Raw genomic sequence first — 27,189 nt, forward strand, 5'->3', positions numbered from 1 at the left:
TTGCAGGTGCCGAACGCGAAGACCACAAGAACGCAAGAAGTAGTGGTAGTGGACAGTCAGCCGCAGTAGCTCACCGAACGCGGATCGCTCAAAGAAATCGCGTCCGTTCGCGGTATCGCAAAAAATTGGTGCTTCTTCTTCGATATAACTCATAACATAAAAATAAAAAATAATTTCAAGGACGTGCTTTACTGTTAAATTCACCAACTGATAGGAAATCAAAGTGCGATCAATTACAACCATCGGATGAGTGCGCATCGAACGCAGACGCTGTGTGGTTTACTAACTGGAACCTACCGTAAGTGCATACACACTTAATCAATTTTAATTGTAATTACACACCGGTGCGTCGCAATCATTGCATACAATTAAACACGCATGACGCTGACTTTTTAATTATTTTCAACTTTTTGAGTTGAGTTGGAGCGTCTTGTAGTAATCGAGTCAAGAACGCAGAGTGTAAACTAATTAATAATTAAAAATCATCGGTAATAATAATTAATTGGTCATTAATGTGTAACTATGTAGCGAAAAATTGTAGAAAATTGCGCATATTACACGAGGTAAAAAACAATAATTAATTAATAAATTTTAAAATGTGCTTAGGCAGAGCTATAATACCATGTTAAATAATCGTATAATAATATTTGATTATAGCTCATCTTTTAACGACTCTTCCTTATTTGGATAATTAAAATCCTCAATCCGTTATTACACTCCGTGCAACAGCCGTGAAACCGGGCGAAATTGTGCCAAACAAGAATCTTTAACGTTATTAGCGCCAAACAATCATAATGTGTTAGATTACGGTACAAATTATATAAATATTATTAAGCTGTATGTACTCTCGGCTCAAATAATAACCAATTCAAATTTTTCGAGTCATGTTCAAGTTCAAGTAACCTATTTTTCGACTGTGCATCACATACGAATAATTTGGATGATTATAATTACAACAACTCATTAAAATATTATTCGACGGCACCCTGTATATAAATTAAAAGCTATTGTAATGTATTCTAATAGCCTAATGCGTAATGTGTTGAGGAGTTTCGGCTGGCAGGCCACTCGAAGCGCGCATTGTAAGAATGCACATTATCCACAATCTGGAATCGCTTGAATCGCAGGAACCGTTAATTTGTTAATTAATTTTTCTCATAGACGAGCGCCGTGCTCATCGCTGTGACTAGTTGACTGAACCGTGCGCGCAGTCACATCACTGACACATATAAATTTGCCAGCGCGGTTTAATTACAGTTAATTTTTTTCACCCACATTTCGAGAGCGAATTAATTTGCATCGTTAAAACAATGGCCCCGCAATGGCGCTACCAGGCCAAAACTGTGTTAATTGTGTTCAAAATATCGTAATTTGTACGTTTTTGAACTTAAACGTTGCAATTAATGAATGCGTCGTCCTTGAGTTTCTCTGTGCATTCTACACATTTGCAACAAATGCATTCACGTTCGATTTGTGTCGGCAAAGAACTAGAAAATGTTAATAATGTTCAAGATCTGCAGATCTTGTTAATATAGATATGAGATGCTAAACACGGCAATTTCTATTAGAACGGAAATCTTAACGACTTTATTTGTATCACAGAGTTAATAAATGAATTAATAAAGTCTTAGTATTAGTAAACTATCTAAAAATAGACATTTGCTTGTTTTCATTTCTTGTATTTTGCGTTGAATTTACCTCTGCCTCCACCAAATGCAATGCACACCACGCTGCAATCTCTGCCTACGTAATGCGGTTTTATTTTGTGGAATGTAGACTGACCACTCTGGATGCCCCCCAACCGTGTGCGCACGTACATATTCTTGAAGATTCTCTCTCGCGACCACAAAATGCACAAAACAACGCGCTGAAAAGCATCTCCATGCACATAAACTATCTGCGCGATGTGTCTTCGCTTCTTTACCACGTATCAACGCATGTTGTGCCAACAACACCAACGACAACAACGCCTACGACTCAATTTTCTCTCAGTCTTCAATTCACCAGTCAACCCATCAAAAATTCTTCTCTTCACCTGACGCGTCGTGAATACAAATGTGATACGTGATATGCATGTAAATTAGCTGCAGGTTAAATAGGTGTGATGGATGAGTAAGAATTACTTAAGCCTGGCTTCGGATAGTAAAACATAGCGACAAAATCTCCAAGTGTGTTGTAATGCATTTTCTTTGGATAGCGTGTGCGCATGTGGAGCTTTCGAGCTTTTGTTGTTTACCTGGCGAAATGAAACCTGTTGGTCGCCGCGACGCGCCGCTTCGTTCGTTGACTTCTAACGGGCCGAAAAATGAGATCCAGCCAAACAACAAACAAGTGAGAAGTTACTCACTAGCTAAGAAGCTTAGCAGAACACGCAGGAAAAAAATACTATATGAGCAGCGATCGAGAGCAAACCATTTCTTTCTAGACTAGTCTAGTCTACAGCAGATGCTTGATAAACGCGTTAAATCGAATGAAAAAAATTGTCGCGTTTCACAATAAATTCCCTGAAACATCGTAAATGAGCCGTGATAAACATTAAGTGTTCATACATATAAACACATTTAACCACTCACCAAGGATGAGCATAAAGTAAAAAAAGATGCACTGTAAAATATCCCTGTGATTTGTTTATCATAATTTATGACAACATAAATAATGCTATAATTTCTTTCTTCCGATGCACTATAATCGCAGGGTTTATGATTATTACATCGCTAATAAATTGTAGCTAATCATTGAATTGTCTGCGCGTAACAGTAACCGGCAATATGCTGATTATTGAAGTGAATAAACAGTAAAATGCACCGTTCGCAATGTTGGAATTACAACATTAGATTAAAACGATTACATGCAACGATGCATTTATAATAAAAACATATACGTGTATATATGTGCATCGGATGCTTGACCAGCATCACAACAACTAATGGTTGGCAATCGTTTTGTCTTCCATAGCAATGACTAATTAACGCCGGGTGAGAGCTAAACACCGGTTCAAAGTCGTTAAAATCGCACCTTTTGATTGCACCTTCACTTATTGTAATAATAGCGAGGAATTTTTCAGCAGAATTAATCATTATGAAGGTTGTGTGAAATGCAATATAATTACTTAATTAATTTTTTTGTTATATAGTAAAGATTAATTTACGTTTAAAGATGTAATTAACCTTGTCCTTAGTTTATAAGCTTAGTTATGAAGAAAAACATTGCCAAACTATTTGTTTGCTTTGATTTTATTCAACCGAAACGTGTGAAATTAATTTGATTCTATTATTTTTATTGCTTTATTATAATTGTGTCGAAATAGTTCTCACAATCCCGCAAAATGTACCAGGTGTCAAGTTCACTTTAATTTTTGCATAATTTAAGGAAATCGTAAAATTGGTAAAAGTGAACATAAGAATAAATTGTTTTCTATAATCGATTTGTAAACTCAACTCGGAAGTTGTTAATCCGGGATTCTAAATTGTAAAGTGTAACGAAAAAGGTTACAATATAACTCATGATAAGTTAAATAGAACTTGTGGAAAGTTCAAGCGTACAAAATAAACGTTATAAACAATATAAATGTTATAAATGATATTGTTATAGTATAGAAAGCCGATAAAGTCGTGCATCATGATAAAACGATTCGAATTAATTGTTTCCCATGTGTGCGTATCACGACAATCACATCGGAAAGTGAAAAAAAAGTTTCGAAATGTGATCAAATAACACATAAATTTATCGATATGTTTATAAGATAACATCTGTATGAATTTATTTATGATCTAATAAATTTTCACACATTTCACATTCACACACTAATTTACATATCAAATTTCTTTAAAAAAACTCACTTTTTAAGGTTAATTAAGAAAGTGACCAGTTTTTATTTGAAACATTTTGAAACATGGAAGGTTTAAACATAGCCTGAAGGTGATAATTTTTTCACAAACAAAACGTCTAACAATTTTTTTAATTACAACGAACAGTAAAGCTACTCGTAATTATATTGTAAGGATATTGTAAGGTAAAACCGCCTCAAGATTTGAAACTCAGACGAAACATTACCGACCGGTGAAATTTCAATTGTTCCTCCGATAAATGCGTTTCATTTACAGTGAAAATTAACCGAACAATAAATCAATGTGTACATTGTACATACTGGTATATCAGTAAATGTATATTAATGACTATGTACTCAAAAATAAAGAAAGGAGATGATTGAAGAGATTATTTTGGAGCGTTTTTTTTCGGTCTAAATTTGTACGGTCCAATCATTAATTTCACACTCACGTGATGATACACTTATTGAACCAAAATTATAACAACGTTTAAGAAAAATGAAAGGAACGCGAATCAGTTTTTCGGGTTAAAAATAACAGAAAGTAAAAGTGATATTTTAGATTGAGATTTAAAAGTTATAGGTGCAGATTTATTAGAATGTAATTAACCTAAAACTTTTTTTAAAAACGTATTTTTTACTTAATAAATTGTATATAATAGTATTATTATATTATCTATTCATACTCATATGGGTTTAATGTATTGCACAATCATAGAACAATATACAACAAATTTGAACAATGCCGAAGAATAAAAACCTACATAGTTGAATTACACATCATTACGCCTCACACACCCAATAATCTGATTATTACCACTCTTAAAAATAAAATACCAATTATTTTCGTTTATCATAGATAATAAATAATTCAAAAACACATTCTTATGCAAGTAATTTCTTTTGTTTTATTTTTTAAATGTTTGTTTTCAAGTTTCATAAGTTATCGTGAGACTAAAACAATTGAACCGCAAAAAAATGCAAAATGACACGACACGAAACATCTTCAACAGTAGAACCTCCTCATTACAACAATAATTGAACTGTAAAATGATTTGTACTAGAGGACAAATCGTGCATAAAATTCTGTCCTAATTTTTAAAAATATTCAGCCACGCGTCCAATTTGTTCTTATTGCGCGACGAGTGCAATTTTATTTGCATAATTTCATAACATTTTCACCTATAGTACACTTACTCGTTACTGCAGAAAGAGTAATAGAAATAACAATAATTTAGTTATAGAAAGACAAATTCTTTTACACAATTTTCAATTCAATTTTCTGCATGCACTAGAATGTACACGTATGCATTTGGATGTGGTTTTCTGTTAGCATCATGAGAGTTTTTCGCATTCGCATTGCACCGTTGCGCATTTCGTATTTTCACATTGTGGCTTATTGCTTATTCAATTCATAATTGTTGGCTTTACTCTCGTCTGTCTGCTCGCGACAAATTCACGTCGGTTTCCATTCATTCATTCAGTCTTGAACATTTTCTTATTTCGTTATGCACGTCTTGTTGTTTTAGTTATTATTATCATTCCCATGAGCGTTTAATTTCTCGAATTGTTTGCTCGAGCAGAGTGTTATATTGTAATGGCGTCGGCGTTAGGATTCATTTGTCTTCGAAATTTCGTAATTTCTTGGCGATTTAAAGTGTGGCGAAAAGTAAAGTGCGCTGAGATTATGAACTGCCCTCATTGTTCGAGTCTCGCACAATTGTTTTGGGTAATGCAAATTTTCGCGTTTTATTATTACAATTTTTAGCCAAGCACCAAGCATCTTTTTCCATTGCGTAAACGATGATGTTTTCATTACGACGTGAAAATTTTAATTACTACATGAGAATTAAGAACAAAAAAAGCACACAATCAGAATGAATTCGTATGCCACACAAGAGTTAAATATGTGTTCCAGTTGTTTAGTATCTCAATTATTTTTACACCTCAAATTAAAAACCTATAAAAACTGTATTACATAACACTAACCGCAAAGGTATTACAGATAAAAAAACGCGCGATATAAACTATCATCAAAAAATCGAAGAAGAATATTCTTCAATCAAATTCTAGGTACTTTAGTGTAATTTTATGATAAAGTTCGCAAGCCACCGCAAACGCAACACACGCAATAATGGCTGTAATAGATGCGATGGTTGTAATAAACAAGTAATGAGCTAAAGCCACACAGTTGAATAAAAAACCAAATTACGACTACTGCGGTCGCAAACATGCAATAGTAAATCAAATCGGAATAGATCGATGCACATTAATGGCAGAGACGAGTTTTTGTTGAGGTTTTACGTGAGAAATGCGTGAAATGTTCATTCAATAAATAATTTACTTGAGTATAAAAACAAGTGAATAAAATAAGCTTATTTTAAAGTCTCAAGGAGGCAAAATAAAAATATCACGTGTAGGAATCATAAAATTTACCTCTCCTCAAGACTATACTAAATCATTTTAGTAAAAAATAATGTAGAATTAAATTATTACGTGATCTGAATCAAAATAAAAACTAATTTTGTATTCCAATCTACAAAAAATCGAATTACAATTTATGTTAATTTTACCCTTCACAGTATTCAATAAAATTAATAATAAAAATCACAGTTTATGTTTTCCTACTTATACACCAATAAATATTCAATTTGTAACATTCAACAAATAATATAAAATCAATAGATTTATTTATAATTTATTTATAAGTTCAATATGGAATAAATGCAAAACCCTTCCGGCATAGATAGAGATATTCACACATGACAATCTAAAACTAGAATTTCCTTTTATCTCCCGACTCTATTGTCAGATTGTGACTTGCAGCACCTATAGCACTCGGTTTTTTCATCTTTCGCAAGTTGCAGGACGCGCTGCCTGAGTTGAAATCAATGACGCGGCAAGCTACAAAGCCGTAATGTGGCATGCGGCATTCGCGCAACTATTTGCGCAATGCGATAATTCGATTCAAAGAAATGCCCAGCGTAAGTATATCACATCCAGTCAACATTTCATCCACGATGGGAGCATCATCAATTAAAATTTACAAAAATGACTTTTTAATATTTCTAAATTTCGTAATGGTCGTCATCTTAAACATTAAAACATTAAAAATATCGTGACGGATTCATTATGAATCAAAAACTATTGCTGAGAGTAATTTAAAATTTTAATTTCAACCATTTTAGTTACTGGATGATGATGATGCTTATGTTTAGTGAGTGAGTGGATGATTAGTGAATAGCACACATTATTTATAATTATATGATTGGGTATTATGTGGACGACATGATAATCGTGATCATCAATGGCACACCTCATAGCCAACGATGAAAAATTGCTTTCTAAACGATCGAGCGACGTTCAATTACACGCACTTGATGCTCAATTTCTCATTTACAATTGCTATTGCATAAATATCACGATTGAATTCTGCAAATAATTTTTTAAATCTTCACTCCGTCATACAACTTTTTTTATGAAAGTTCGTGATTGCCGCGACATTTTATCAGACAATTGTTTTAAATATTCTTGACAGATATTTAAGACATTTAAATCTCTTATATGTTAGGGCCAATTTTAACGCATGACTTATTCTCATCATTGCAATCGTGACAGAATGATGTCAACTTAAACATAAGTAAAATTTACTTATTTTCAACAATAAAAGTAGAAAATTAAATTTTTCAATATTTCCACACGAATTTTATGTAATATTTATGTAATAAAACGATGAGAATTATATGATTGTTGATTTTACAGTTTTTCCACGCTTGTCATGCGAGCAAGCCACCGATTGTGACTTCATTGTGGCAGAAAATTGCAGTGAAGAGTTAGGTGAGTGCAAATTTCTTTACTCACTTACTTAGTTGCTATATTATGCATAATAAAAGAATAATCAATGTAATGTAACTTGAAATGGGCGGATATAATTCAGGGTAAGAAACAAACCAACCAAACAATGCGTGTAACAAAAAAAACTGAGTTAACAAACGGAACAATGTTGAACAAATTTAATAATATCAACAATACTGATTGCACAAGACGCAATAATAATGTGAAATGAGGTAAAACATAAAACTTTACTGTTTTACAAAGAAATGCTAATAAAAATTTTAAAAAATAGAGAAAGATTACGCGATGAGACAAATAAATAACTTCCGTATCAATTTCTTTCCTTGTTAATGATTCTATTAAAACCTAGTCTGAATAAAAGCAATAAATGTCCAAAGTGTCTATAAATAAACCCAAACACTCCTGGTTCAATTTAACTTGTTGAATGTTGAACGTTTCATCCATTTGGAGAAAACAGGAAGCCCGCCATCTCTTTTCCCATAACACTTTCCTGATGTCGTCGCATCGTCGATTAGCATTCGCGGTTCATTGCGTGATTAACAACGTTTTTTGTGTAACATGCTGGTTGGCACAATACCAACCTGCACTCCCAACGTCACCACTTCTGCATCCGTATATACATACCGAAAACCGAATCTGATAATTACGTAATTACACGTATTCATACGCGCGCCTTCGCGTTGTAGAACACGCCTAATAATCGTACGCCACGGAATGCAAGTCGAAATCAAGTCGAACAAAGTCGTAAATTTGGTTTATAGTTGCTTATTATTTTACTCGAACTTTGCGTTCACAGTCAACTACGCGCGGATGTAATCTGCGAATATTAGACGCAAATTAGAGACTGGCAAAGGCGGGCGAACTCACGGAGAAAGTCATAATTAGTTATTTGTTAATCAATGTGACATAACCAGGCTAAGACATCATGTAATTTTTATTCCACAAAGAGAAAATGGACCAGAAAAAAGTAAACAAGTGTTATTTATAGAACTTCACAAACAAGTTATTTAAATGTCACAGAATTAAAATTTAAAAACGTATTAATTACAGTACTTATAACTGTTTAATTATAATAATTTGTTAGGAGTTAGAATTGAACTAATTAAACGATTCGTTCTGTTGGGTAAATGAACAGTTCGTGGAACTAAAGTAAAATTTAAGAAAACGCTTAATATATTTAAAGTTTGTTACGAATATAAATTAGAACAAATTTATTCTAAATGCGCACGTTCTCTTATTACCATTTCAACATTCACTAAAAGTCCAAACATACGAAACTATGTCAAAATAAAAATTAAGCCGATTTATGATATTTGTCAAAAACTTCATTTAAACTTTAAAAATTAATTAAATTTTGTGTTAGAAAGTTTAATAAGAACAAATTCTCAATACAATTGAGTTTAAACTCGTTGCACTTGTTGTTGTTTATAAGATTATAAAATTAGTGTATTTCCAATTCAGTATTTGATCCTGTTGTGATTCTATTCTCTATACCCGGTGGGTATTTGGCGCACGCTTAATTACCAAGGTCCAATTGGCATCGTCATCGTCCAGCTACCAAGAGAGGAGTCAAGAATAAAAAAATCAAACAAAACAACCAGTTAAGACTCGCAGTAGAGAGAGGTTTAGAGATCCCGCGATGGAATCGAAATTGGTGGCGGAATTGGGTGAATCGTCGCGCTTGGTTGGTCATCACGATAATTGTAACGTGACGCCAAAGCACCAAACACCGACCATATTAGCATAATTACCCGACAACGCCTTTTCTTCAACTAAACGCTCTAACACAATACAATTTACCATCGCGTTAATTTTCGATTTCGACACAATTCCAATCAAAAATTAACCCAAAAAATACGTCGATCACTAATGCGCCAACAGGTCGCAACGCGGACAATAGAAAACAATTCGTGCGTGTTTAATTGTCGCCGACAATGGGATCACAATTGAGGCATGAAAGTGTTCCCACGTCGCGAGTGAAATATGCACGCGAGAAGAATGGCCAGGAAAACTTCTATATATGCACACCTATGTATGATAGGTATTCATACGATATGTAAGCATATTAGGCGTGTACTACTTTCTTGTTGTATATTATCTCAACAATTTGTAGCCGTTGTTACAATTCTCGCGAAGCGTCTAAGCGACGATTTCTCAGTATCGCAATACGGTAATAAGATGCATGTGTCAATAATATGTAATCATTTTTTTCGCATGTAGGTTGATAGTTGATACTATTCATTATATGAAAATTACGGTGGAAAAATGTAAGCTTTTGCAATCGGATTATAGGTACACCTACATAGAATTTTAATTATTGTAGAAGAGGTTTTGTTTTGCAATTTTGATCACCGTGGATTACGAATTATTCGCTTTTTTCTCAGAATTAAAATTTTTCCAACTTCTTACACAAGAAGACAATTAAATTCACTATTTTATTGTCCAAAAAATAAATATTCTAATCTACTTCAATCTTAATCTGTATCTGTATCAATTGTGTAAACATAAAAGATATAATACTTCACTTCAATAATTTCAACACTCGAAAGAAAGTATTTTATCTTTTATAATATTCTAACACAACACTTTTGTTTCAAATCACGTCCCAAGCTGCTGTAACCCTTTCCCCGCCTTTCGCTTCGCAGCATCGCAGAAAGAAAAGTTGCTATTACAGTTGTAAAAAGCATCGCGACGCAAGTGAACAAATCATTCGTGAAATCTGAATGGAATCTTTGTACGTACACAGTAGATCGTAAAGAAATGAAATCATGCATACGTTTCTGTTTGCTCTTTAAAACTTTTCCAGATACACATAAATGTAACTCTCTACAGAAAGTTTAGTTTTTACGCATTCGTGTGCTCTAGGCATGTAAATATGTAAATCAAAGCCGCACTTCATAATCATCATTAAAACACCAAAAAAGCACAACACAGTCTTGACATTGCACAAGTAATTTCACGCTTTTTAGGCGCCTGATTCGCTTGCGGTTGAACTTTTATTTAGTAAAAAATCTACTTAAGTGTGATAGTTAATGAGAATATGTAAATATGCAAATTATTAGTTGGATCTATGTTTTTTTGTTTAAACACGCTTGGCTGAAAGGGAGATTTTCCTTTCGGTGTTTTGTTGCCGCTTTTTACGTCCAATTATAGAGCGTGAAATTATTTTATAGCATAAAGTGTTATAATTTCATCCAAATTAATGTTTATACCTCGGGGCAAACAAATAATTTCCGAATATTTTACATGTAGGTATTTGCAAGACGATTTCGTTAACATATTTATGTTAACATTCAGAAATAAATTTTGTGGCTTTTTGAGGTGTAACAGATACCAAATCATATTTTATAAAATTATACTTTACGAATAAAATTACCCAAAGATAATTCACAAGAACATCGTGACTGTGCTAAGGTCGTGCGGCAAGTACACAATCTACGCTTTTGAAAACTCGTGTGTAGTCACATGCATCGACAAATAACAATAAATAACATTTTAAATACCATTTCGCCGTTTATGCTTTCATACGCCAGTTTACCAGTGCAAACACAACATAATAACAAAATGCATAAATTATTCACATACGTAAATTGCGACAATGATAATTAAACTTTCATATCAAACAATCTAATGAGTACTACCTTATTATAAATTTTACACTGCGTATTTAACCTGCTTACAAATATTCTATTCTCAATGATTAACAACAGATATAACGGTAGACATGTAACATTTTTGAAATTCTTTGAATTTCTTTCAATCTCGCGATGAATAGAGGCTGAAAAGTTGTTTGCCTTGCTGAATGTACCTTACTTTTACAAGTTTATTATTTATTTAAAGAATGTGCAGCACTTTAAAAATGTAGCAGACTGTTATATCACAATTACACATCTGAAATTTAAATTTAATAACAGTTGTAATGTTTTCAACGCACAATTAAAACAGTTTTGTTTCGACGCGCGCACAGCATTTGTTCCGGTCTGATATACAAAAATGTCAATATGTCAATTGTGCGCACGTGCTAATTATAAACAAACGGAATATGTACATGGTACATCAACAACATTTATTTTATTTTCCGGAACGAAATGTTATTACACAACAAAATAACTTGCTGTAATATAAGTCTTCCTAATAAATAGCTGCATGAAACTATTTTCTATCAATCATAGTACGTGTTACAGAGTGAAATCTATTGTGCAGATAATAATACCAGAAGTAATGCTCCATTATTTAATAAATTATTGTATTAAATCGTGTTGATCGATATATTTATGATTTTCACAAATATTACATCACATCGCAATTGAATACGCTACGTGGCAACATAAAGCACTAAATTTATTATGTTAACATGTTTAATTTGTTTCAGAATGAAATGTTGTCCAAACGATGTGATTAAATCAAATCAATACAATCAATACCTAATTTAAAGTCTTGCAAAAGTAAATATTACATGGATGTGGAATATTATTAATAGTGTACAAAACGTGCAAATAATTTATTGGTTATAGTAGCATTCTTTCGTATTGCAGACAGTAATTAGATTCAATGAGTAAAAGAACTAGGAAAGAATGCAGGTTGGTCGCTCTTTGTCCCAGTTACAAATTGATTTATATGCACGATATTTACAAACTATAGAATGTGTGGCATGGAATACAAATGCAATTGTTGATTCCATCGATAATGAAATATTGAAGTAAAGCAAAAAAATTCTAATTTCGTTTAGTTATTATCTAATATGCTATTAAAAATCTTTAATTTAAAATTTTTAATGAAAGGAAAAAGTCAATTAAGATCTTTTGATAAATCTCTAACATTTCAAACTTGTTTCTTATATTATGTTGTAGTGTACACGAATTAAAGTTGACGAACATAAAAAGTTTATGTTTATTTGTAATATCAAATATTTTCATAACAAATAATTTTGCATACACACTGATACAAACACACAACTCACAGATGAAAAACAACATGAGGAGAGAAATCACCTGATTTATTTTAATGCAAAAAGTGCATCCTAGTGTCATCTCGGAACAAATTTAAAAGTAAATGCAGCCTCACCCCACATTGAAACAAGTTTGTTGGTACTTATCAATAGAATATTCGTTTGTATCAACGCGCACACAGAAAATAACAAAACTCGGGTCTATCTGAGCTCTCACGTTATAAAACCAATTCGAATTAAAATTAATACCCATTCAGAGTTAGCGAAGCGAAACCACCTCCCAAAAAGATAACTACCATAAATCCTCGCTATAGATTGCTCACCGACGAAACGAAATAAATAGACTTAATATCTCGAATGAAAGCGCGATGTATCTTGTCTGAAATTAATAAAAAAAAGCCTTCGAACTGATTTGTTCGATAATTACAGATTACCAACGTTGAGACGGCCATTTGAGTCGAGTTAGTATAGTCGAACCGGTGTTCACTTTTGTTCGCGCATGTTCTTGTCTGGTTTATAGCTTGCCATTTCGCCGAGAATAAAGAATATCCGTGTTCGACGTGTTTGTGATGTGCAATAATCTCACATACTCAAACGTGGCATGTCAGCGCATGATTTAAAATCGAATTTAAGACATTGAAAGACGTTCAAAAATCCAGATCGTGATCAAACCGAAAGCAAAAGTTTTTTTACGTTTGAATTAAGAAACAGGTAAACTGGTAAAAGTAGTCGTAATCGTAACACACTGGCATTGGAACGTAAAATAATTCAATTTATAAACTAAAAAAGTTGTTCACATAAAATAAAAAACTTATTTTGATTAAAAATCATCAAATTAATACTTTTAAAAATCAGGAGCCACGCCTACAATAAAAATGATTCCTACTGCGCATGCGCAATATGCGTAAATTCGACATAAAGTCAAATAACTGTAACAATAACCTGTTAATTACGCAGGTGAGAAACCGACGTGAATAAATCAAAACACATTCCTTGACGTCACACAAACAGAATAATAAACTGATTTATTCCATTGAATGAGGCAATACACAAACGTCAAAATATTTAATTGTCTTATCACACCGCAAACAATAAAGACAGAGAACAAGAACAGAAACAAGAATGAATTAAGAATGAACATTCATTCACAAAATCAGTTCAAGTTCACATCAACCAAGCATACAATGGTTTCACAGATGTATTCTATTCAAATATGACATTTAAAAGAGTTAATAAACAAACAGCGTAACTCGACTTAAAATGTGATAACTATTTCGAATTAACAACTTCAGAACGAAATTCAATAGAAATGTATCATCAAGGCTGTTTGTTCTCTTAAGAAGCTATCACTAGCCGATTTTTTACACGTAATATATTACGGGCAAAGCCATAAATTACGACCTCATATTTGAATATGAAATTAATATACCGCGTGTGGTATTCTCGCATTCCGGCTGGCTGTTATAAAAACTGTTCATTTACTGTTATAAGTAACCAAACTAAGTGCGTAAATGAGAAATATGCGCAAGAGAGTTTAATTTGTTATTGTTCGAGTCAGTTAATCATTATAATTATAATTGTAATAAAATAAACGTTAAACATACACATGTAACCGCATAAAAAACTAGTGCAACTTTATTAAACATTATTATAATTAATTAATATCGTTTTATTTGTATTGTTTTGTTAGATTAGCTAAACGAAGATATAAGCATCTACTCGTGGGTAAATATATTGTGTAAGACACTTATCAGAGGAATAAAGACAATTATCATATTTGTTTGTCAATTAAGTTGAAAAGTTCAAATTAGTTATGCAAACGTATTTACTTGGAATAATGAGAAGGACTAGAGAACCAAAGACTTGAAACTGGAGTTGTTGATATTAGTTTCTTCTTGGTAAATGAGGCAATATTTGAATCAATAACTTTAACATGTGTTATCGCCGCGCATAAATAAATACCAGTAGCCACTACTTTAAATATTTATAAAGATAACTTGAAAGTGATTAATGAGAATGCATTAAGTGACGCCCATGCATTTATATAAGTGCAATCGCCATTTGCTTCGACATGAACTAATACTAATTTTTTATAAAGTTTTTATTACAAATGCTTTGTACCATTCTAATTAATTATACCACATTTAAAAATGTTAAACAAATCCCACAACAACAAGACCAAAAAAGTGCATTAAATATAATTATCTACGTCTATCGTAATTATTAGCGTCTTACCATTTTAATATTCTATAAACATTTTACTTTTACTAGCAAAACATTGAAGTTAAGGTAGCGCAGAAGTCACGTTTGACATTACATGGTATTGTGAATCTGCACTTTTTTACTTGCTAATATTTAGCTTAAATATGTTTCGTGATGTTTAAAAAAGATGCAACGTTTAAAAACGAATTAAATTCAATGACGGCCTTAGAATGTCTTAAAGTTTACTTAGAAATAAACTGCCAATTATTTTAAGATTCGAATTCATTGTGCAGGTAGAAAGATTCGTCACTTATCTTACTGCAACAAACAAACAAGTGATACTAAGAAACCATATTCGGAAGAGTCACCTTGCCGAATTTAATTCAAATAAGTGCATCCTAGCGTCATCTAAGAAGAAATTTTGGATTTATTCTTGCTTAACACATACTTATACGAATATCACTTGTTTAAGTCAGTGTAAATTCACTAATATTTCGTTTGCTAATTAAAAGTACACAATAAATACGGAATTATTAAAAAAACAGATTCAATGCTTAATAATACAAACGCTGGAATTGTTAGAGCATAAATAATTATAAATATCATAATAAAATGTTGCACAAACAAAAAATCTAACATATAATTTGCATAAAATTAAAGTGTTTATATGGAGGTTTACTCTTCGAATTTTGCAACAACCAAGCCAACAATTTACGATTCATGCGCATCTCAAGTGGCTTTATTTCGTTGCATCATTTAGATAATTGTTATTTAGGACACTCAAGGACGCATCGTTTAAAATTAACATCCAAGCCGTACCTCAATTCCTCAAGTTAAGTCTTCATTAGAGTACCAGTATCGACATTGCCGTAGGCAAATTTTCTCGTGTTCCATTATTGCGCAAACACAATAGAGAATTAACTAATAGACTAATAAGAACACCTGAACAAACTAAACTACAAACATATGACATCGAATCTTTACACCTAAATTGTGTTGTAATCAATTTACAATGAAATTACACAATTGCAGAAAAAAGGCGCGGCATTAAAATTGAACCGGTGTATGAGGAATGTGCAAATGTGCAATGTGGGATAATTCTTAATTAACAATAAATCAAACTAAAAATATTAGTTAATTCATTTCATGCAGCATTTTTTGTTTATATTGACTGGCGATTAAAGTTATAATGATTGCACATGTTCACATCTTGATTTTCCCACACTATGACTGCACTAAATCCTCCATGACTCGCAAACTAGTTTAGTTTTTATCAACTAAGTGCACGGCATGCTCGCGCCATCATTACACATGCCTGCATGGTGCATAGAGCATGCGAACGAGATTATTTGAATAAAAGTAAAAGTGGCCCTTTTCCGCGTACAACTCGTTGAACCAGTATCTGTACTCATGTATTCATGTATGTCGAGCGCAATGTTTGCTACAAATCTATTTTCCACGCACTAAAATCTCAATTCAACTCTCGTAAATATTGAACTAACTTGAACAACGTTTTACGTACATTCTGGTACATGCTGTGACTGAGCGTACAAAGTAATAGAATATATAAATTCATGCGTTTGATGACTGTCCACGAGTAAACTCTTTCACTCAATTCAAAATCAAAATGATTCATCGGAATATCAAGAATTTTGCTTTTAGATTCTAAGTAAATTTTGACTCAAAAATTAAATATTTTGAAGGATTTTTACATAAAATTATAATTTCTTGCATTCCGACATTAATTCAACTATATTTATTTATTTAATTAGTCAATTAGACAAGTAGGAACCAATTCCACTACGAATGGGAAATGAGCAAAGCATTAAAATGTAAAATGGCAAAACAGGAAAAGATAAGATGCCAGGTTTTATGTTAACTTTTCACTTCGCTCATGATCTCACTTGTTGCATCTACTCCGAAAGTTGCAACTTGAAGATTTTCAATTATGGTCATATAGTTTACTGCAAGATTAATTGACAGATTAAATTATTACACATCGAAAACAGTAAAATTTTTAAATTTAATTTAATATCCGGACGTGTCAGATTTTCCACAACATTAAAAACTTTCTAAATATTTCGAATATTACAATTCAAATTGTTATTTAAAAAGTTCAACAAGTGATTAACACACCTTATAATTTTAATATCAATGTGATTTCTCAATCATTCTTAAGATATGAGCTTAAGACTTAAATGTCATCATCCAAAACACTAGTCTACTGTAAAAATAACGCCCTGTTTTATTTATAACATGACATTTTAATAAAGAACTATTATTATGTTGAGTGGTGTCGATTATGTCCATTATTTATAATTCAATCATGATATTCACAACATCAACATCAACATCGACACAACCATTAAAAATAATTATATTTAATTATACTGTATTTCACCTAGTGCATGACATATGCAGTAGTAGTAATAAAAATAAAAGATTTGTTGAAATATACTTTAACAGAGTATATTTCATATTTTTGTAATCATCATCACCAACAAAGCGCAAGGTGACAAAACGACAGGGATTAACAGCGACAAAAGAATAAACATAACTTTTTACAAGTCGTAAAAATAGCACCTTTATGTGTTTTATTAAATTAGTTCTTTAATGTCACTAAAACGATAAATAAACTGTTTTAACATTTGCTTTATTCTTGTATTCATATAACCTTTAAAGTTCTCATAAGAATATAAACTAGAAGTGTTTGTTGTGCATTAAACTAAACTAAATGAGATAATCCATGCACTTGAACTTGTTACAACAGCAAATGAACTAGGAGTGAGTGAGTTCATCTGGGTATTCATCATCATTTTTCATTTTTTTATTCCCATCCGCATGCAATTCGTTCGAAACAATCTGTGCGGAGGTTATTTCTGCTATTCTTCTATTGCGCTTTTTCTTCGTATCTTCGTATAATTTCATAATTCTTCCGGCATTATTCGATAAAGTCGTCTTACAGCATTGTTACTCATGGGCCGGGCGCCATTATAACAAAATGGCGACTTCCGCATGCCAGGAAGTCACTTAACTTTTGCATCCGCATATTAATCTCAATCTGGATTGAAAATGCATAGTCAATCAAAGTCAAACAAAACAAACAAATATAATCATGATTATTTTAGATTAGTTTTATATTTTTTAATTAATTGATGATTAAAGTAAACCATAATTATTTTTATTAAATAAATATATAAATATATTGCTTAAATAGCAAATAATATTGCGTAATAAGTTCTCAATTAAATAACAATTTTACATCGCTTCTTGAAACTCATCGAGTCTAGAGTAATAATTACAAAAACAATAAATTAAAGCAATACGAGTGAATGAACTTGAGCCTGTTCGTGTGCTCTAACTCGTGTTATTGCAACAAATTATAATTCAATTGAAACTCTTGAACAAATTGAAACGTAGTCACTAATGACTGATGTACCTACTAAGTCAGTGCGAGTGCTAATAATAAGAATACAACCCAGCGATTTGCCATTATTTATCCATTGTGATTGCGAAATAGCTTCACATAAATTACCAGCAGACTACCAGGTTGTTATTGCTTCTTTAACGTGTTTGTAGTTAAAGTTAAAGCAATATTTTTTTTACATATTGATACGCCTTCGCTCTGAATGGTAAAGAAGACTTCGTCATCGCGAGCACCATACTAATTTTTTTCGTTTCTTTATTTTGCAGGTTAATCAACTGTAACGGTACAAGCTTTACGACGTGCTGTTCACCCATTGCCTGCGGCGCGTCTACCTGCGCGAATAATACACCTCAACATATTGCCAATATTCGATTCGATCGACAACAACCGACAAGACTAAAAAAAGAACTCGGTGACCAAAAAGTTCGTGGAATATATAAAAAAATAAAAGTGCGACCGATCAATTTACGACAGTTAAATATTTCGAGTGTTCAATTTTACGATCTTTTTTTGGACTTGATCAAAAGTTAACCAATAGAATGACAAGAAGATAAAGTGGTGAAATCTGCTATCAACAATTAAACCAAACAAATTACTCTAAACTGTAAGTATTATTTCTTTCTTTAAAAAGTTAAGTATTGTGTTTAAAGTGTTACTTAACACAACTCTTTAAAAAGCACGCACGTTAGATTCACGCCAAAGAGGATATTATGAAGGTGTGACTTGGCTTAACACTTTACTTCGAAATTGATGTGAACTTTACGTGACATTGTAAAATAGTGTGTGAAATAATACCATTATTTGTAATTCAGGTACGTTTATAGCTGTTGAACAATTTTAACTCAATTTAAAGTCACTTTACAATGGAAACAGTTCAATGGGTCATGAATTTAAATATTTTTTTACTTTACATTCGATTTGGGATTTTTACATTCGATTTAACCGGGCAAACGTTGGATTTTCGATATGCTCGCATTAAAAATAAAATTGATTTAAATTCAGATTTTATTCTCAGACCTACTGAATACGCATATAAAATTTGGTAAAAATCGGTAAAGCCGTTTCGGAGGAGTATGGAAACAAACACTGTGACACGCAAATTTTATATATATAGATTATAAAATAAATTGCACATATGAACACACATTCTCTTTGAAAATGTGTGAGTAACTTGACGTTGAGCAAAATAACTGAATAGAACATTCTTGAGGCTTTGGTCATCACACCTTTTACAATCGACACGTAACCGCCAACCAACACTTGATAATGTATAAGACAAGTCACGCCAATTCAGGACTTAAGTCAAGACAAGCCAAACTTAAATAATATAAATATTGAAATTTAAATTGCAATTGCACACCTTTCCAATTGAATATTCAGCAAGACATGTGCATAAACTAAATTTAAGGCGTGCTTAAGTTAAGTCAAGACAAATACCAAAGGATTTATTGAAATGCTCATTATAGTTTACTGTCTTGTTGCACCTACTCATAATTCATGATTGAAGCTTATGAAAGTGAAAATTTATCTTTATAACATAAATCACAATAAATTTGATTTTGCGCGTAGAAGAAAATTCAAAATATGTAATTCATTAAAACAGTTATTTTTAATTATTTATTCAGGACGCATTTGAAACCTAATTTCCGAAAACGTAAATTTAGTTCAAGTTCACGGACGTGCAATGTAAATATTGAACAAAAATTAGTAATGCAATGCACTACTGCGCGCAAATATAAAAATTGGCAGAACAACAACAAAAAATATGTAAATAGTACGACACGGTGACTACTAACATAGTTAGTGATTAGTCGCTTTCTTCCTCCATTATTTAACTTTTTTCCTAAACTCATTCTATTTTGTTTCTTTCCATTTCTTTCAATTTCATTCAAAACTTTTTGTTTAACAAATTGTGCACGCTTCGTGCACTTCGAAATCGTCTTCGGGCGAAAACATTTTCATTTATGCACGGCCCAACAATAAGCCACTATGTTAATGCTATAGCTTCCATACACACATAACACTTGCAACTGTCTGAACAATTTTCTGCGGTACATTCATGAGCGATCCGCTTGTTCACCTTCACCTCGCCTTTGAGCGCTAATAATTCGTAGCTTTCGGAAGACGTCGTAGAATCACTTTGATGTCGGCGATCGCGAAAGAAACATAGGAAAGGGTTTTACGCGCACGAGCGCGAATAAAAGTCGTATCGCTTTCTTGGGCCGTTTATCAAAGTCAACTACTTGGAACGCTCTAGTATGTAGAGCAATGCATATGAAGTATGAAATACGACCGAAAACAACACAAGAGTGAAAGAAGACAAAGTAGAGAGGAGCGTTGTAGAAATGTGTCGTTTTGCAGAATCGTGGCAGGCGTGCTTAATTATTGCAACAATAATCGTAAATAATATGGTACCAGAGATGGATTGAAACAATGTTTGTTTGTTTATCAATTAGTTAATTGCCAATGTAACGTGATGTTCTTAGAAAGTTATTTTGACATATAAAACTAAGTTTTAGAGAACTTAATTGCTAATAAGTGATGTCAAAACAATAATAATACTATAAAAACAACCTACGGATCTCCATAATTTTAATATTAACCAAATCATAATTTAAAATTCGATTCATGAGTAGGCGTTTGATTGTTTTATATTTCTCATTTCAGAAACACAACAATGAAGATGAAACAAAAATCTGCGGTCGTTTTGATAGCCCTCGTGATGTTAATTTCATCCGCCTCGGCACAATGTCCTTGGCAACGTGAAGTAGTCGATTTACAATCAGCGTGTCTATGCTCCTACAATCTGGGCCACGAGTTAAGCATACAGTGCGATATCGTTGAATGGCCCAAACTTATCACCTCAATGCATAAATACGCAAAGGCAACACCAATTGATCTGCTCTACGTAAACAATTCCACAATTGGTACCCTAAAAGACTCGATCTTCGCGGGTTTGGAAGTGCATAATATCCAAATGTCCGGCTGTAAGTTAAAAACCATCGGGGACAACGCCTTCAAAGGTCAGGAGAAATTCCTGAAGAACCTTAACCTTCAAGATAATGATTTAACGGAGGTACCAGTTCAAAGTTTGAAGGATTTGAAGAGCTTACAATTACTGGATTTGAGTAGGAATAGAATTGCAAATGTACCTAATGCAGCCTTCCAAACATTGATCAAATTAACTACTTTGAAGTTGTCGGATAACAATGTTACCTTAGCAAATGAAGCATTAAAAGGACTAGAAAGTTCTTTAAAGAATCTAAACTTAAAAGGTACCAGGCAGAAAGAGATCCCACAAGCAGTAAGAGGAATGAAAACTCTGGCATTTTTGGATTTATCCCAGAATAGTATTCGGGAGTTACCTGGAGAAGGTGGTATTAAGACCTTTGAAGGGCTTGATGCTTTGACCGCTTTAAATTTAGAACGCAATTTGATACAGACTCTTGGGCAGAATGCTTTTTATGGTGTACGAAGAACTTTAAGCTCATTAAGTTTGCTCAACAATTTACTCCCGGACTTCCCAATTGAGGCAATGCAAGAATTATCTGAACTGAGGGTTTTGGATATTGGATTCAATCTGTTGACTGATTTACCAGTTAATTCATTCGTTGGTAATCCTTCAATAACTTTACTTGCGCTGGACGGAAATCCTCTAGCTACGATTCCATATGCTGGTCTGAGTCATCTCAATAACACGTTGAGAGGTTTAAGTTTAGGAGGTCGTTTCCTCCACTGTGATTGCCGGCTAGCATGGGTCATCGACTGGATCCGCAATGGAGACCTTCAAGTGACTAGTCGCGAGAGAAATCCGCAATTCTGTGGAAGTCCACCAAAATTCCGCGATCGCGGTTTCTACAGTATTCAACCTGAAGAGTTAACTTGCAATGGCCCACATGAAGCGGTAGGTGTGGCTACAGTAGTCACCGCCGAACTTGATGATGTATCCGTTGCTGAAACCATGCCCGTAAAAACCACAGCAGCATCCACAACAACCACAAAAAATCCCGAACAGAATACCACAACAACCACAAGTACCACCAGCACAACCAAGAAAACCACAACTACCCAGACTACCACATCATCCACCACAGCTAAAAGTGTCAAAGAAACCACCACTACTTCATCAACCACACAAAAAGTTAACAACAGGACCTTATCCAGAGGATCAACTATTCCACCATGGAGGACCAATCAAAGCCAACAACAAGTAAGGCCCAATTTGGTAATGGGCTTCCCAAGCAGAAATAAAGCCGACGAAGAAAAAGAAGTCATCGTAAAGAGTGCCTACAGACAAGATAACTCGGTCATCATCAACTGGGGATCTGAAACAGCGAATATCCTCGGCTTCCGTGTGGTATACCGTCTCTTCGGCGACAAGAGTTTCAAACAAGGACCACCCTTGGAGGCGAGCGAGAGAGAGTTCAAGATTAAAAACGTTCCGTCACAGGTGAGAAAGAACTAAATTAACATTAAATCGTATCAGCTTTCATGCGCATAAATTATGCGCTTGGCGATGAACTAAATATTCACACTTAAATCGTGAAAACGCGAGCAAATGACTAATTTTACAGTTAGCGCGTAGATGGCATGTTTGCGCTGATCTCAATTCGCGCACAAATCGTATCTACTAGCTATACATACTTAGCAATGCAGTTTACTTGCATTTTAAGCTATTAGTCAGCGAGACGCTCGAATATTAATTGAATGACTGTGATGAGAAGAAGTGTGTTGATGGCACTGTAAGCAGGAAGTCAATGATTTCATTAGCATAATTCAGGCTTATTTGATTTTAATTTGTAAAGTTGGCGAAATTAAACTGCACTTTGCAAGCATATTCCATTCATGTGAAAATTATCTCGTCCGAAGAAATATTTCACATAGTAAGATACCAGGCGTGATATCAGGGAGTTATCGAGTTAATCAAGAAGTGGATTAATGACATTCCATCGCCATCTTACGTTGCGTGCCGACTTGAATAATAAAGCGATAATCACTTATTTTGCTTTATTACATTTCTCGTTTCTAGTGCAAAATAGACTAAATAGTTGTACACCCATTTCTATTTGATTGCATCGAGATGTAACAAAAAAAAACACGTTAAACAAGTAAGAAAAATTTCGTAATTTCCGCTGAATTAAAATAATTAAACTTTGTTTTCACATTTATTGTACAGTTCATGATGTTTATCTCAGATTTATACTTTGCTAAACACAGAAAAACTTCGCCGAAAGGCAATAAATTCCAATTAAAATTCAATCACATTCATGATCATGACTCTCAATCAAAATAGTCTAAATAATTTATTATGGTAGTACTGTTGCGTTGGTTTGTTGCGTAATTTTCCTAATATAAACCGTCAAAGTCAATTAAATCGACCAAGATTAATTTCGAACGTTTCGGGCACGATTATGAATCATAACACATCAGAATAGCTGGGAATTATTCCAAAATTGGATATTAAAGTGAAATTATTACGCGCGTTTCTATTTTCGATACTTATGACATTTCGCGTTTCAATTTGATAAGTTCAATCTTAAGTCAACCATGACACCACATGGAATAAGCATTAAAGATTAATGACTGCGTGAAAATGAATCGGATTAATTACATGTCAGCAAAGTTTTATATAGAATTAAAATTCTAGAAAATTATCGAAAATCTCGCGTTTAATACTGGCCGATTTTATATAAATGTCTGCGGTTAGTCTTTACATAAAAGATAAATGCTCAAAGATATAAAAAATCTATTGGGATATGAACATCTTACTACATTCTGTGTACTCAATGGCAATCTTCCTGTTATTACAGTGCATACTTATTATAAAACTACACAAAACAATAATAACACTATAATGATGGCAATGACGAAAAAGGCACTACACAAGCATGTCCGCAATTGCATGGGACACAGTACGCGACACACGTCACACATACTCATTGACCACGGCGGAGGAAGGCCGGATAATCTCGCGTAACATGTTAGTTATAATTGTCCGCGCTGTGCGAGTGCATAAATGCACACAAATGCACAAAACGCAAAACCGGAGGTACCGTTCGCCGGCGTAAAAATACTGACATTAATCTAACTGTCTTGAGGTGAGCGCCTCCAAGAAAACTGCTAACGAGCATTCGGACCATATGCAGTAGTTGTGCACTCGGGTCCCAAACGAATGCAATTGACAATCATATAATGTAAACAAAGTGTGCAAAATCTAGGTGGAAAAATTTCAAGTTTCTGCTCCAATACGAGATTTTCAAAAATATTGTATTTTATTATAACACCTGGTACTTATTTATCGTTGGCTTTTTCAATTTGTTGGTAAGCTCGCGTGGTCGTCTAGAATAAGAATTGCACACGCATTCACACACGAGTCCTGTTAGCTTAATGCAAGTGAACATAGGCGAAAGAACAGTAAATGATTAAGACTATAATAGACAGCAATGACCATTAAAAATCGCCAGCATTCAATGGGTACTCGCTGGCTCGCTGACTCATTGAACTCGACACTCTCAACGCTCAACAGCAACCAATATGTCATATAACTGCGCAACTGTTCTTGTTCACTGTGTCTCAAACCAGTCTGATAATTACAGGAGTGCATCGTCGTATGTGTCGTGTCGTTGGAGGACATCAACGTGACACCCGAAACGGTACCATATGCGCAATGTCGCGAAGTGCGTACTGTCTCATCAGCAGCATCCAACATGGACAAAATCACCATCGCTGCATCGGCGGCCATCTGCGGCACTATCGTCATCGCTGTGATCATATTCATCGCTGCATCACGACGCCGCTCTAGGAAACTGCATGAGCTCCACCAACAAAAGCTGGGCATTAAGACGGGACTCCCAATTGGAGGTCTTCCAGTCAATTGTTGCGCAGCTGCCAGCCCAGGTGGCCCACTATCATCATTAGCTACCCTCAACGCTTACAATAGCAACAAGGTACTCCATCCGCACTTATGAGTGGTCTATTAATTCCAAAGACGGCAATAAATGTTTGATGTTCGAATTTCAGTATGACTTGCAGGATTGGGACCAAGTATCGGCATACAGCACCCACTCCACACAACGCCCGAGAATGTACTCGGTAGAGCCCAGCTCCCTGATGCAGGACGACCTCAGATCACACTTCAGTACCAAGGGCACCAAACCGCGATCGATCGCTGATGGACAATCGCAGCATTCATTCTCAAACCACTCGGGGCGGTATCTGGCGGCGGCAAACGCCTTCCCCAACAATCTGCTGGCGTCCAGACAAGGTAGCGATACAACCCACTGGAACTAAAAAAGCTTCCAATGCCTGCGCCCAATGTATAAAGTACCAAAGTCAAACGTTGAAAACCAAAACTAAACTACTCTTCCTGTAATATACTGCCAGTTACAAAATGATTGCAGTAAGTAGATAACATCTACTTGACTAACCAAGTACTAAGTGAGTAGAGTAGTTTGGCCCAACTAATCATATTAACCAATTCCCACCATGTTTAAACTGACACCTTGTGCACGTTTTGCTGTAAATAGCACCAGATACGGAGTTGCACGTGATTGGTGACGTTTTTAAGTAGACTGGACCTAAGTCCTGAATAAGACCTGATGAGAATTCGATTGATTTAATTCTGATGCCCTCCACCCCTCAACATAGATCTTCGCCAGTCACGTCAATCTTTGGCAATGCAATCCGAGCGCATGCCGCGCGGCACGCAGCACCACCTCGTACCCTCGCATCACGCACCCCCAACGCACTCAGTAACGTCATCGACGCGTCGTTCCAGACCGCGATCACGCTCCCGCGACCACCACCGACCGTCCAGCCGATACAGCACGGCGGGGTCGACGCACACGCTGAACAACTACTGCGACAACTCGGATAACTGGACGGACCACGACATGGAGATCTACATGGCGCGCAATCAGACGCGCAACGGGCTGGTACCGTTATGAGAATTACCGCCACAGCCGCCATCACCGTCGCCGCCGCAGGAACGCCACCATCGTCCCATGCAGCATCAATTCGGCTCGCTGCGGCAGCACAACTTTAGGCGACTTTAAACACCAGGAGAGTAATAAATAATAATCACACTTTTGCATCAGTTTGTTGAGAAACAATCTTCATCATTACATTATTATCTATATTGAGTTGCGTGGACTTTGTTGCAACGTGTTTTACCAAAATTCATATTAAGTCTGTGTAGATTTAAGTAATCACTTAAACTAGCTTACAGTTTAAACATTAAAGAAATCATTTTTAAGATAAATTTATATGATGTGTCATCATCAACGTTAGGTAAAGTAATCGACATAATTTATCGCTTATTTTTGTCATAGTATCACGCAGTAGCATTAATCAAATAAGAATGTGGAAAACATTGAAATCTTTAATAACCGTTCTTTCGAATGACACATGTGTTATTGAACTTTTCGATGGAATTTCCACGCCACAGCCTTTCGACACTGCCTGTTTTATGCTGGACTCTGTGCAATGGCCAAGAGACGCAAAAAAAGCATTTAAGTAAGCTTATAGTATCTAGGGAGATAAGTCGGTGCGTAACTTGCACTGTTATTTCTTATTTATTGCAATTTTAATATTCATTTGTAGATGTATATTTACTTAGCAGTTAGATATTTCACCGGTGCGTTTTAGATTAATGCGTGCTCAAAATAATTAATATATTTTAGTAATCATGACCAGGGCGTGCTGGTGCTGTTGACATAATCATAGGGAATATTTTTGTAAATATAAATATTTCTTCAGTACGAATAGAATAGATAGACTAATCAACTAAATATGAATTATATTTTATGTAATTTAACTTATAGATGATTTATGTTTGGTGTGCATTCATGCATTTTCTTCATATGATATTTTTTGTAAATAAAATCAACATGTATTGACTAAATAGGGATCCCTTGCGACATCGTACGTAAA

The 27,189-nt window shown here is 34.2% G+C and overlaps 2 protein-coding genes across 7 annotated transcripts in view; one reads left to right on the forward strand and one right to left on the reverse strand.

Moving 5' to 3' along the window:
* haf (leucine-rich repeat and fibronectin type-III domain-containing protein hattifattener) lies at window positions 1-27,160 on the forward strand. 6 transcript variants are annotated; one of them, XM_065306830.1, is made up of 7 exons: window positions 1-298; window positions 7,589-7,663; window positions 18,525-18,862; window positions 20,926-22,708; window positions 24,855-25,205; window positions 25,279-25,522; window positions 26,036-27,160. In XM_065306830.1, exons 4-7 carry the CDS (start codon window positions 20,936-20,938, stop codon window positions 26,107-26,109), a joined length of 2,442 nt encoding a protein of 813 aa, XP_065162902.1. In that variant the 5' UTR covers window positions 1-298; window positions 7,589-7,663; window positions 18,525-18,862; window positions 20,926-20,935; the 3' UTR covers window positions 26,110-27,160. The 6 variants fall into 6 exon arrangements, 4 of the variants coding, with proteins under 4 accessions (XP_065162902.1, XP_065162901.1, XP_065162899.1 ...); XR_010549047.1 differs by having other exon boundaries at window positions 2-298; window positions 25,279-25,657; window positions 26,036-26,117; XR_010549046.1 differs by having other exon boundaries at window positions 2-298; window positions 25,279-25,657; window positions 25,906-26,041.
* Rab3GAP1 (RAB3 GTPase activating protein subunit 1) overlaps window positions 1-27,189 on the reverse strand; it is a 32,215-nt gene that overhangs the window by 3,382 nt on the left and 1,644 nt on the right. The gene's annotated exons all lie outside the window — the stretch shown is intronic.

This window comes from Atheta coriaria, unplaced genomic scaffold, assembly GCF_025399875.1.
Source record: "Atheta coriaria isolate IRGN ID8LTWV9N9 unplaced genomic scaffold, Caltech_Dcor_3.1 hic_scaffold_7_pilon, whole genome shotgun sequence".
In the NCBI taxonomy this organism is placed as follows: Eukaryota; Metazoa; Arthropoda; class Insecta; order Coleoptera; family Staphylinidae; genus Dalotia; species Dalotia coriaria.

Excerpts from the sequence above, each read along its gene's own strand:
- haf (XM_065306827.1), top strand. The coding sequence starts at position 20,936 with ATGAAGATGAAACAAAAATCTGCGGTCGTTTTGATAGCCCTCGTGATG. Across the intron at positions 25,206-25,278 it reads ACGCTTACAATAGCAACAAG|TATGACTTGCAGGATTGGGA; the intron begins GTACTCCATCCG and ends TTCGAATTTCAG. Across the intron at positions 25,523-25,905 it reads TCTGCTGGCGTCCAGACAAG|ATCTTCGCCAGTCACGTCAA; the intron begins GTAGCGATACAA and ends CCCTCAACATAG.